This window comes from Sinohyriopsis cumingii, chromosome 4, assembly GCF_028554795.1.
Source record: "Sinohyriopsis cumingii isolate HCF-2022 chromosome 4, ASM2855479v2, whole genome shotgun sequence".
NCBI lineage: Eukaryota > Metazoa > Mollusca > Bivalvia > Unionida > Unionidae > Sinohyriopsis > Sinohyriopsis cumingii.
The window spans coordinates 39,090,456-39,102,912 of NC_142964.1; the positions used below are offsets into that span (position 1 = coordinate 39,090,456).

Consider the following 12,457-nt stretch of genomic DNA (forward strand, 5'->3'; position numbering starts at 1 on the left):
GAAATTTCCATTCTGAAAACACCATTTCATATCCATTCTTCACATACACAGGTATCTGTACATATGAACTTTAGTTTCCTTTTTTGTATGTCAATATTAATTTGTGATAATCAGTTGAAAAATATCAGCTGTCACAGTTTTGAGAACAGAGCTGTGTTAAATCTGTTTTAATGGTGAAATTGCTTGGGATAAAGACTTCATTAATTAAATTGAATACATTTTGTTGAGAAAATTTGAAAATTGCTTCTAGCAAGTTTGTTATTTAATTTTCCTTCATACATCCATTATTTCTGTATATTATGCATTGTATTTTCAACCAGTGATATTTTATAACTCATTTACAATTATGTTCCAGATGATTTCATGAAGCAAGGCAGTGGTATGCTTCTGTTCTTTTCCCTTAAGAATCCATCCTTCCCAGAATATGTCTATGAAACAGATAGTGGAATCATGTGTCTGGATCTTCACCCTGAACACCCATACCTTGTGGCAGTTGGATTTTATGATGGGAGTGTGGCTGTCTACAACATCGAGAAAAGAGATGGACCATTACTCAAATGCACAGCCAAGAATGGCAAGCATACAGACCCAGTATGGCAGGTGAGAACGGTGTTATAGACTAAAATCAGACTCTTGGGACTCTTGGAGTTTCCAGGATATTATCAGGGTCATAACAGGTCAAAGAAGGCCAAAGGTCAAAGTAAATGGGCCCAAACCAAAAGGAAAATGTATTTAAATAAATCATAATGAGAAGAGTTATGTCAATAGGTTGCTATTTTTCAGTTGGATCAACTGTTGCCTATTCTGTCAAGCCAGAAAAATCCTTGGATGTTGAAGGTGGATTGATTTCACCTTTTTGAGGGAAACAGAAAAAGAAAACAAGCAGCACAAATTTTGGAGTGCAAATTAGTATGTGATGTACAGTCAGTTACCTGAACATATATGAACTAAACACAGGTGAATTAAACATATCAGGGCTGAGCAAATTTTTTTTTTAACCACTAGTCCAGGACAAGTGGTTTCAGAAAATTCACTAGTCCCGCCTATCTCTTCACTAGTCCCACCTTACGCTTCACTAGTCCCACCTTACTTTTCACTGGTCCCAAAATGGTAATCAATTGCTGCGATTTTATGAGACGTATGTGCTTAATCTATAGAAGAAAAAAAAATGATATACACCATCATTATTTCTTAAAAGAATTGAATTTCTCAAAAACATTGGTTGTTATATCTTTGGCTTCTTCAGGTTCATGTATATATGTTTCAGATGATGGATTTGAAAATATGTCCATGTATATGTCTGCCACCTGCACCAGCACTAAGCTAGCAGTTGATAGGTGTGTCTGGGTTAAAGTCCTCAAGTTCTGGTCCATTTGCAGAAATGTTCATTAGCATTTGTAAACTCTTTTGGTTTAAGGAATTCCTTAAAGAGGTTCATTGAACTAAATCCTCGTTCACACTCAGAAATAGCTACCGCACACTTAGTATCCGTCTTACATTTTATCCCAAAACCGCACACTTAGTATCCGTCTTACATTTTATCCCTCCATTTTCAAACAAATTTACCTTCTCCAAATTGCCGTTATTACCTTTCTTGCGAAAATAATTTTGCAAACTCGTTTTATCCACAGAGTAACTATCAGCTTGCTTGACAACTACTTCTAAAGTGATCATAACATCAATTTTCTCTTTTAAATACGAACTGAAACAGCTCATTAATTAGCATAATTGTTTCGCTTCAAACACAATATAGCACGTGGAAGTTAATTGTCTGTATAATCAATTATAAATTAAAGAATCATTACTGTCATTTAATCAGTTCATAAAGGAAACCAACACTAATGTCGGTAATGTACCTTTCATTAATTTAATTACATTGACTCGCTGGATTAAAATCATAGTGAGCCACTCGTTATGATCTAGATTGAGTAAACTCATTGCAACAAAACCACTTACAACACTGCTAATTGATCATACTGGTTTTCTTTTGTTTGACTTGTTTTGATTTGCCAATAATTTGGTCGTTTAGCCCAATATGCAGTCAAGCAGTAACAGGAAGTAAATGTATACACCAAGAGGGGTAGAATCAAGTATTCATTATGCCTGGAGGGCATGATTGGCCAAATAAAGGTAGATATAGTGATCAAAGCACAAAAATAAGGACTAGCCCGACTTTTTTACAAAGCACTTGTCCTGGACTAGCGACTTGGAAAATTTTACTTTTCCGACTTCAAAAATTACTAGTCCAGGACGTCAGGCTATGGGATTTGCTCAGCCATATGATATAAAAGCAAAGAAATATATTAATTGAAAATAGCTTCTGAATTTTTTTAAAACTGAATCAATAATGTAATTTTCATTTACACAGCAATGTAGTATTTCATCACATGATCCTATCACTTGATTGGTTCATTCTCATGTTGGAAAATCAAAATAGCAGCATCTTCCACACATCCAAGTGCTTTTACAGAAAATACTGAGAATTTTCTGATTTGCTCATTTTGTTAGCATTTCATACAGTTACTTCGTTTGTACTCATTATATAATTTTGAAGTAATCTCTGACAGGGGTGGGAACAGTAAGGTTTCTTTTCTTCTGGTCTTTGTCTCTCACCAGGTTTAGGTTGAATGATAACCTTAGAATATTTATGCATGGTAAATAATTTAATTACTACCACACCAAAACTTATGACAGATAGAACATGTGTACAGGTAAGATACAATATGTACAAATTTTAAAACATAAACTGGAATGTAAAAATGTCTGGTGATCATTCATATCAACCTTTTTTCACAGATCATAGCATCAAACTTATCTTTGTGACATTTACTTCATTTTTTGTGTCAATTTAACTAGGTACGATGGCAGAAGGATGACCTAGAAAATAACCACAACTTCTTCTCAATTTCCTCAGATGGTAGAATTGTACACTGGACTATCATCAAGGTAATTACATTTAATATCCACCCATTCTTAATAATTATCAGCAGTTATCTTTTTATATGTAAGGTTGCTGCCCTTAGTAGGATTCTTATTGTAAAATAGTACTTGCTGTGATACAATGAATATTTTGAGAATTTTTAAAAAAAAACTCTTAGTGAAAAAATTTCCAGTAGAATGAAGAAATGGAAATTGAGTCATTTTTTCACACAAGATATAAAAAAGCCATGGCTAATAAAATAATCTGCTCTGTAGCAGAGAGTAGTCAGCTGATTTTGTTACTATGAGGCCCAGTGGTGTTCATTTTTGGTCTAGGATCATCATATTCATTTGGTTACTCATATTTCACAATCCAGGACAACTTGGGTCTTTTCATGGAATGTTTTCCTTCTTATATATGAATATGTGTACTACTATCATTTCCAATGATAGCATCACTAAGGGGTATGGGCAACACGAGTCATTTTTAATCATCTCTTTAAGAAAAAAGAACATTGTGTGTAAAGATGGTGATGCTGCAGATGGGCTTGAACAATAACACAGTATAGCTTACTGACTCCTAATTTACAGATCTTTAGAGGGGCCCCGAGTGGCCTAGTGGTCTAAAGCACTCTCCATTACGGATCACTGCCATCTCACCTCTGTCTGCTTGGGTTCGAGTCTCAGATTCGGCCAATGTTGTTATGTGAGAAAGCTTGCCAGTAGCTTCTTGTGGGTTGGTGGTTCTTTTCGGGGTTATCCCAGGTTCTTCCTCCACCATTAATACTGGCTGCTATGTATAGCCTATCATGTGCTGAAAAATTGTGTTAAACCCTACAACAACAACAGATCTTTAGATTTAAGTCAGTTTGTGTTCAGTACAGCAGCTAAAAGACCTGGTTATATTTATGAAGTGCTTTCATTAATCTGAACAATCATCATTAAGTTTAATAATGGCCATACATATTTGATTTCTTTCCTTAATTGATCTGGTGTTGGTAACTTGGCAGGGTGCTGCCATTATTAAGTTAACCAATCAGATTTTACAAAGGGAGACAATGTACTATTGTTTGCTTGTTTAATAGTAAATTATCACCTTTTCTGATGGGGGACATCAAAAGATCTGCAGTAATGTTTCACAAACAGAATGATGAATGTATTCATTAGATGAGTCATAAGACATTTTGAAATAGTTTAAGAAATGGTATTCACAATATAAGAGAATGTACCTTTCCTATGTTGTTCTTTAATAAATTGGCAAGTAGGTAGACATCTTTGTACAACTTTGGGCATTAAAAAAGTTCAAACACTGATGACCATTAGTTTCTAATAGGCTGTATATAAAATGAAATCATATTTTACATCACTCCTTTTTGGTGCAACTTTAATAGATGTTTTTGGATAAATTACTGCCAATGAAAGTTTTATAGTTCATGGATGTACAAGTATTTCATAAAAAAATATCCAAGCCATAACATGGGTTGCAGAAAAATTGCTGCATCCAGTACATACATTGTACCCCATAATGCTCTGGAAAAATATAGGTATTTCTTGCACAAATTATGCTATAACATTTAAGTCACAGAAATGGTACTTCAAAGGTACCGTAGAAATTAAAATACCACATTACGTCTAAAATGTTTAATATCTTAACACATGCCAATTATCTATCAAATGATGACCGATACTATTGCTGGCAAATATGTATAACATGATTTTCATGTGTACTGGCAGTTCATTGGACATTTAAACCTAGTATTCATCACCTGTCTGACTGACATTCTATGTCATATATACTAATTGAAAATTGTAATAACCTAACATTTTTCAATCATATTTCATTAAATTTTCAGTTATCTCTGCTCTGGCCATTGATCAGTTAATGATATTGTCTGGTCTAATGGACCTTTCCAAAAATGTGCACTAAGCCCTATTACACCCATGCTCACATACAAAAGAAAATATTTCACATGCATCCAAAATGTGAAACTTTAAAGACTTATTACTTGTTCTAATGGGGCCCCAAGTGGCCGAGTGGTCTAAAGCGCTCACCATTGCGGATCACTGCTATCTCACCTCTGTCTGTGTGAGTTTGAGTCTTGGATTCAGCTAATGTAGTTATGTGAGAAAGCTTGCCAGTAGCTTCTCGTGGGTCGGTGGTTCTTTCTGGGGGTTTCCCGGGTTCTTCCTCCACCATTTATACTGGCTGCCATGTATAGCCTATCTTGTGCTGAAAAATGGCGTTAAACCCTACAACAACAACAACAACTTGTTCTAATCGAAAGACAAGTCAGCATTTTAATTAAATAAAAACTGCTGCAGTAATTTCTAAAATATTTTAGTTAAAAGTTGCAAAATATTTCCTATGTTTTTATAGTTGAAGGTTGTAGGAAAATTTACCACATGTTGACCGGGGCCCCGAGTGGCCGAGTGGTCTAAAGCGCTCTTCGTTACGGATCACTGCCATCTCACCTCTGTCTGCGGCGGTTCGAGTCTAAGATTCAGCCAATGTGGGTATGTGAGAAAGCTTGCCAGTAGCTTCTTGAGGGTCGGTGGTTCTTTCCGGGGTTTTCCCGGGTTCTTCCTCCACCATTAATACTGGCCGCCATGTATAGCCTATCGTGTGCTGAAAAATGGCGTTAAACCCCACAACAACAACAACAACAACAACCACATGTTGACCCACAATATGTAACATAATATAGCTACTAACACCAGGTCCAAGTTGACTGCCCTTCAGTTGGCAATAAGGTAATTATACAACTAGGTGCTAAGTAAGCTTGAATGACATGTTGGAAAGGTCCATCAAGCTGATTTTCATAGATAATAATTTTCAGATGATCAGCCTATGCTTGATGATAAGTAGATTCCCAACTTTTTGAAAATTTTGGAACATTTTCAGTTTTTAAAAGCTTTGTTCAGTAATTAGCTTAACCCAACATTTCAACAAATTCATTAGGCTTGTCATGGGAGAAATACTGGATTAGACTATTTCATTTATGTTGTGCAATCATTATGTCATTGTTTTTGTGTTATTGTGCTAAAGTCTGATAATTTTTATGTAAACATTGTTTCAAAAGAATGAAACTTGACTTTCTTCATTTTGCAAGATGTTTATTATATTTGAAACACATTTGTTTCCCCCTTAAGTTTGAATATATCATTCTTTTTTGTTTCAGAATGAACTGACATTCCAGGACATCATCAAACTGATAATTCCAGAGGCCCCAGCTGAAGGCCCTGATGGCACCAAAGTCAGCACAGTGGGTGGGTACCAGACTGCTCTAATTCAGTAAAGACATGAAAGATGCCATTAATGATATACTTATTAATAGCTGTCTTGATGTATTATCCATTGACATGTTGAGACATATTGCTACATATTTCTTCAGTATTGTTACAAATAACTACATTTCGTCATAAAAATGCATTTGGTTTAAGTTCAGAGTAACTTTTGATCAAATAAAACTGTAGAAGAAAACAGTTTTCAAGGAAACTTTTTTGCCAGTGGTAAAGAACTGTGTTGATGTAAATTTTGTTGTGCAAATTTGTGACATTTGTGTGACTTGGCTTGCAGATTTACAGTACACACGTTGTGGATTTTTGATTGCTTACTCAGTTTGGTGGATGTGGACAGGGGGAACAAGGAATTAAGTGTCCAATATGAATGGTGAATGTCCACTATCTCTGGTAGATGTCCAGAAATATAGTGGATATCCTCTCTATATAGTGGATCTCTGTCATGGATTTTATTTCAGCCATGCTGGGTTTAATGGCACCCCTTGCTGATTTTATTGCAGTTACCCCATAAGTCAATACACTAAACAATCAGATGGGAGAAACCCCAATGCCATATAACCCAACCATGGCAGATACCAATTTCATACAATTACCTGTACAAACTATACAGTTGTAGCATTACCTATGGTATTTATCAGTGTCCTAGCTAGGTATTTGTACCATGTAGAAAAGAAATACCAGGTTTTATATTTCTTGGCTATCCTTCCACCCCTGTCCATGACAGACCAGCATAGATATAAATAAAACAGACAAGGTACAATATATCAATCTTGATTGAGTAATTTTACATGTACCTGATGGACTGCTCCAGTGGCCTAGTGGTTAGAGCATCTGCCTCGTTTGCGGGAGGGCATGGGTTCAATCCCCGGCTGAATCATACCAGAGACTTACAAAAATAGTACTAACAGCTGCCTCGCTTGGCACTCAGCAATAAGAGGTTAGTGTTAGGACTGGTTGGCCTGGTGTCAGGATAATGACTGGGTGGGACATCATCCTACATGTCTGCGGCATGATGCCCCAGTGCTGGACATCACTATAAACTGTCATACTGCAACATCATAGTGATATGACTGAAAAATTGTTAAAGCTACGTTAAAAAGTCAAACCACACACACACACACACAAAACAACCTTTTGGCATATACACATATGGAAATTTACATACTGTTCAGCATCAGGCGGTAACTTAAGTGTTCTTTCTCAGTAAATCATATTTCATAAAAGTATTTGTTAATTTGACATAGTTTCCTTTTAATCCAGTACTACTTCCAAGACACCTTTGTGCAAATTATTGAAAGCAGTGAACAAATTAAAAAAATTCTATCTCATCACAAATACCCAAGATATGAATGTAATAGTTATCATTTATTGTACTCATGAACTGATTGCTGGCTTGCCTATGACTGTCTTTTCTGGGGATCTTGTAATCTGCAGCAGACCTGGTTCCCCATGGAAGACTTCACCCTCTCCATTTTCTTCTCTTGGCAGACTGGAAATCACATAGTTATCCCTAACAGCTTGGATTTCCCAAGGACTGGGCTTTCACCATCGCATGATTTGGTGGGAAAATCTGTACCAGTTTTTTTTTTTTTTACTGCACGACTCCAGATCTCACTCCTATCTATTTGTGGATGCATCATATTTTGGGATGGGCACTCACTTGGAGCTGGATGGAATAGTACTTTAGGGTTCGTGGTCTCTAGAAGAATTTATCCTCAACATAAACAATCTTGAAATGAGAGCAGTGTTTCTAACCCAGCAGGGGCACATTGACACAATACATGGTAGTCTCCTCCATCAGTCACAGCATACATTAGTTGACAAGGTGGCACACATCAGTCATAGCATACATTAGTTGACAAGGTGGCACACATCCCCCTTTCCTGTATGTGGCAGTTTTTGGATTTCCTTAACCAAGCAACCTCACAGGGAATTACTGTCAAAGTTCATCACATCCCCAGCAAGAAGAATATTCTGGCAGACAATCTGTCAAGGAAAAGCAAGGTGGTCATCACAGAGTGGTTACTGCACCAACCCACAGCAACCACCTTGTTCAGATTGTAGGAGAGCCTCTTGGTGGACTTGTTTGCAACAAAACTGAACAAGTTCCATTTTACATCACCCCAGTTGCAGATCAGAGAGCCTAAGCAGTGGATGCATTCAGTGCAAAGTGGAATTACCTATTCGTTTATGCCTTCCACCCTTCAGTATGATTCTGCATGTGCTCCAGAAAGTCAACTCATCTTGATACCCCATTTGTGGTTGCAATGATGGTGGTTCAACAATCATTCTAACCTGCTGATAAATCAGCCCAGGACATTGCCTCACTGGAGGCACAGAAGGATGCAGCACAGGGTCTCTTCATACACAAGTCCATGAAATCTCCACCTTCATGCTAAGCTCATTTCATGCAATCTATCAGCTAAAATAAGTTTTTGAGCAAAGTTGCCAAGTACATCCACATCCAGGGTCTATGATGCAAAGTTGAGAATCTTTTGCGATTGGTGCAGTAGGAATCACATTATTCACATTAATCCTGTCTCTTTTCAGTGCAGTGGCTGATTATCTTTATCTTCTCTTCCTTTTTTAAGAGAAACAGTGCTCAGTTTCTCTTATAAAGGGCTGTAGGGACTGGTCAGAAGTTCATTGTTGTTAAAATGTTATCCATCCAAATGAGATATTTTCAAATCAATGAAAATATTATGACTAATATTTTCTAACTGATGTATCCTTACTGTGGTGTTTGATCAAAATGAGCTAGCTTTGTTGAATTCATCATTAGTGTAACATGAACAATTATTACACAAGTTAAACCTACTCCATTTAACAGCTGCCTCTAAAGAACACATATCATACTGACCGATTTTAGTTAGTTTCATAAGTGGTTTTTACACACAGGTTTCACAATATATGATCATAAGGATCAGGACACACTTTTAGATCAGACAGAATACATAAAGAGCTTTTGGACTCATACTTTCCTTTGTAACTAAACACAGGAACAGTCTGATCGATGCTTATTTCTTGGCCCTAAAAACCCTCTATATTCTTAACGGGAGTAAAATCGTGATTAAAATTGGTAAATGAACCCTTGATATATTACTTGTTTTATCATTGCAAAGGTGATTAGTGCCTGAAATTTTGGAATAAAAATCATGAAATTTGCAGCTTTTAATAAGTATTATATTTTTGTTTAATTTTCCTTATTAAAAAAGAAGTCACTGTAAAGAGCATTATACAATGAAATACTGATCTATGAATATGTTAGCAATACCTAATGATGGCAACATGTTAAGAAATAAATGTGAATTAAATAATTCTTGTCAAGTGAAATTCGTATTTTAGTTGATTTCTATGTAATCATCATAAATGTGATATCCTCTCTTGTATTGTAAGGTGAAAGGTGTCTGTTAATTGTCAAAGCAATCCCAGCAAGCATTTCCATGGGAATTTAATTAAGTTCCAGCTTTGTATTGGTCAGCAACTTGTGCAAGTGTTTGTATATTGTTATTATCAATTAAATGTAACCTGCATTTTACCATTATCTTAAATACATCTTTTGTATCAAATTAAGTAAAAGTGGTAAAAAGATTTTTTTTTAAAAGCATGCAAAATACTAGCAGTGTAAGAGCTAGAGGTCACAGTTATTTGTCAGGACAACTCACTTCAATTTACCGGTCAAACAGTTTTAAATATTGTTATTATCATTATTATTATCATTATTATTATTATTATTATTTAACTCATTCGGCCCCAGAGGTTTTTGTCGTTTTTGCCTGAAATTTGCGTAGGAACGAGATTTGGGGTGCTATTTCTGAATACATCGTAATACAGCGGTTTTCAACAGATTATCCATGAGAATAATGCCTAGTTGTATTAGAAACATCAATTTCCATTGGTTATTTTGCTTGCGCATGAGCAGAAGGGTAAAAGTTAGAGTTCTTTTTTTTTTTGCTTAATAGACCCATCTTTTACGTATGGAGACAGCACTTTATTCCAAATGCCCACCTTATCCTAGTTTTTGCAAAGATTCACCTGTTTGTGTGCAGTTAAGACCGGTATGCCTTAGATCTGAGGCCAAAACGTCTAAAATCCAGACACAAAATCGCATTCCGATCTTGAGCGAATTTTGGGTGAAAAAAAAAACGGGTCCAAAAAATGAGCTTTTTCTAACTGTATTTTGTAGTGCAACTAGAACTTCCAGATTATTTGATATCATTTTAGAGCTATATCTGTCTGCTTTGTTTTAATACCACCCACGTTGGCCTATCTTAAATGGCCTTGATGCTGCAGGGCTTTGAAGTAGGGTACAGCCTCATCACGCCTACAGACGGGATCGGGGCCGAATCGGTTAAGTAACAAAATTAAAGCATGCAACTTTCTTAAGAGGTTCACCAAAATGGGATCAAAGACAGCAAGAAAACTAAGCAAATATTGTTCTCAGTTCATGAAAATTTTAGCTTCAAATAGGGTTCATGATGGAGAAGAAAGTATGTAGTGTATTTTAAAAATTGCCTAATTGGCAACAAAGATTACTAGAATTTCAGGATCACATGCAGTTAAATCATAACATCAGTATTTTACTTAGAGAACAATACAAAATTTAGTTTTGATGTTGTTTCTCAAAATAAATCTCCATCTAGTTCTGTTCTAAATCTACAATAGCACTAGAACGTAATCCACATTTACCTGCAAACAGCGGCAATGTAAAAGAAATTTGACCATACATTTTAAGGATTTCACATGTATTTCCTTTATGTACTTTTTACAGAATTTAGTTGGAAGTGTTATCTCCGTAAATTTGTGCGGTTTGTTTTACAAATTTACATTTAGTTGGCACCATGTCATAAAATGCCACTACATAGTAAACAACTTCATTATAATAAAGCTCTATATTGACAACTATTTCCAACTATTGACAACCCATCCCTCCCTGCTCTCTCTCTTCTTGCTCTTGATGTTTTCATTTTTCAGAGGTACATCAGCTATTGTGCACTTTCTTATGCTGTGATCACTTGGTCTCTGTTTTTGTACTCCATTGTGCACAAGCTATCAAGGGAGAGGTGTAATGTAATTTATAATGCAATACTACAGTAAAGTCTACTTTTACTACACATCCAAAAACTGCTTCTGTCCATGACAGTTAAGTTTTCTGTAATTCAAGAATAGTATAGCATGTAATGTTAAAATTGTTGCTTTGAATATCTGTTGATTATAGCCTGTCAGATTTACTTATTTGTATTCTATGCTATGCTTCAGGTTGTGGTACTGCATTTGACTTCCACTTGAAGAATGACTACTTATTCTTGGTGGGAACTGAGGAGGGCAAAATCCACACCTGCTCCAAGGCCTACAGCAGTCAATTCCTAGATTCCACAGATGCCCATAACATGGCTGTGTATAAAGTCCGTTGGAATCCATTTCACCCACGAATATACCTTACATGTAGTGCAGATTGGACGGTAAAAATCTGGGAGGTTGGATCTAGAACTACGACAGACAAATCAGATGGACCTGATGTCAGCTCAAAGTGAGTCCAAGTTGCTGCTATCTCCGTAATTAAAATTTATTAGTTATTATGGTCAGAAAAGTACATTTAGTTGTTCAAGTAATACCAGTTTTTAGTGATGCTGGATCTAGGCAAATAGGTAGGACCTCTCATACATGTATTAAGTCCTTATGGCTGCATCCATAAATGAGAGAATTCAGATCCAAAAGTGAATGCTTTTCTAAATAATCAGTGATAGTGCTTTCTGTTGCATCTGTAGTGACATTGCCCTCAGTGACCATGGTAAAACTGCATTGAATTCAGACCTGACACTGAATTATGAGAAGCAGGAAGGTTTGAAAAGCAGAACAACAGCTGACAATTAGATCTTAAAAACATGGTGATGATTCAGTTCTCTACTTTCTTTTACAATCCATAGAACTTATGTCAGATCGGATTTGCATGCAGTGTGTATCTGCCTTTTATTTTTAGATTATATGTTCCCCCCAAAATTAGAAGTTTTGTGTATGAGATAGATTATGGTTAATTATGGATAAAATTTGATATACAAACTATGTACTCCACAGATATGAAGCTTTACTCACACAGTTGGCAGTAAACTTGAGCAAGCAAATTTAAAAAATGTTGCATCCACTCCTGTCAGAAGTAAATGATCACAGTACCCAAAATTTATGAGTAAATTTTGATTGGCTGTTTACTAATCACCTATTTAAAAAGCAGGATAAACTA

At 35.9% G+C, this 12,457-nt stretch overlaps 1 protein-coding gene across 2 annotated transcripts in view; it reads left to right on the top strand.

The window, feature by feature from the left end:
* LOC149800961 (dynein intermediate chain 2, ciliary-like) overlaps positions 1-12,457 on the top strand; it is a 59,650-nt gene that overhangs the window by 34,913 nt on the left and 12,280 nt on the right. For both annotated transcript variants that reach the window (XM_089955040.1, XM_089955041.1), the window contains 4 exons: positions 356-600; positions 2,857-2,946; positions 6,099-6,186; positions 11,479-11,749. In XM_089955040.1, the coding sequence (XP_089811166.1) occupies positions 356-600; positions 2,857-2,946; positions 6,099-6,186; positions 11,479-11,749 (694 nt within the window). The remainder of the gene's footprint in view (positions 1-355; positions 601-2,856; positions 2,947-6,098; positions 6,187-11,478; positions 11,750-12,457) is intronic.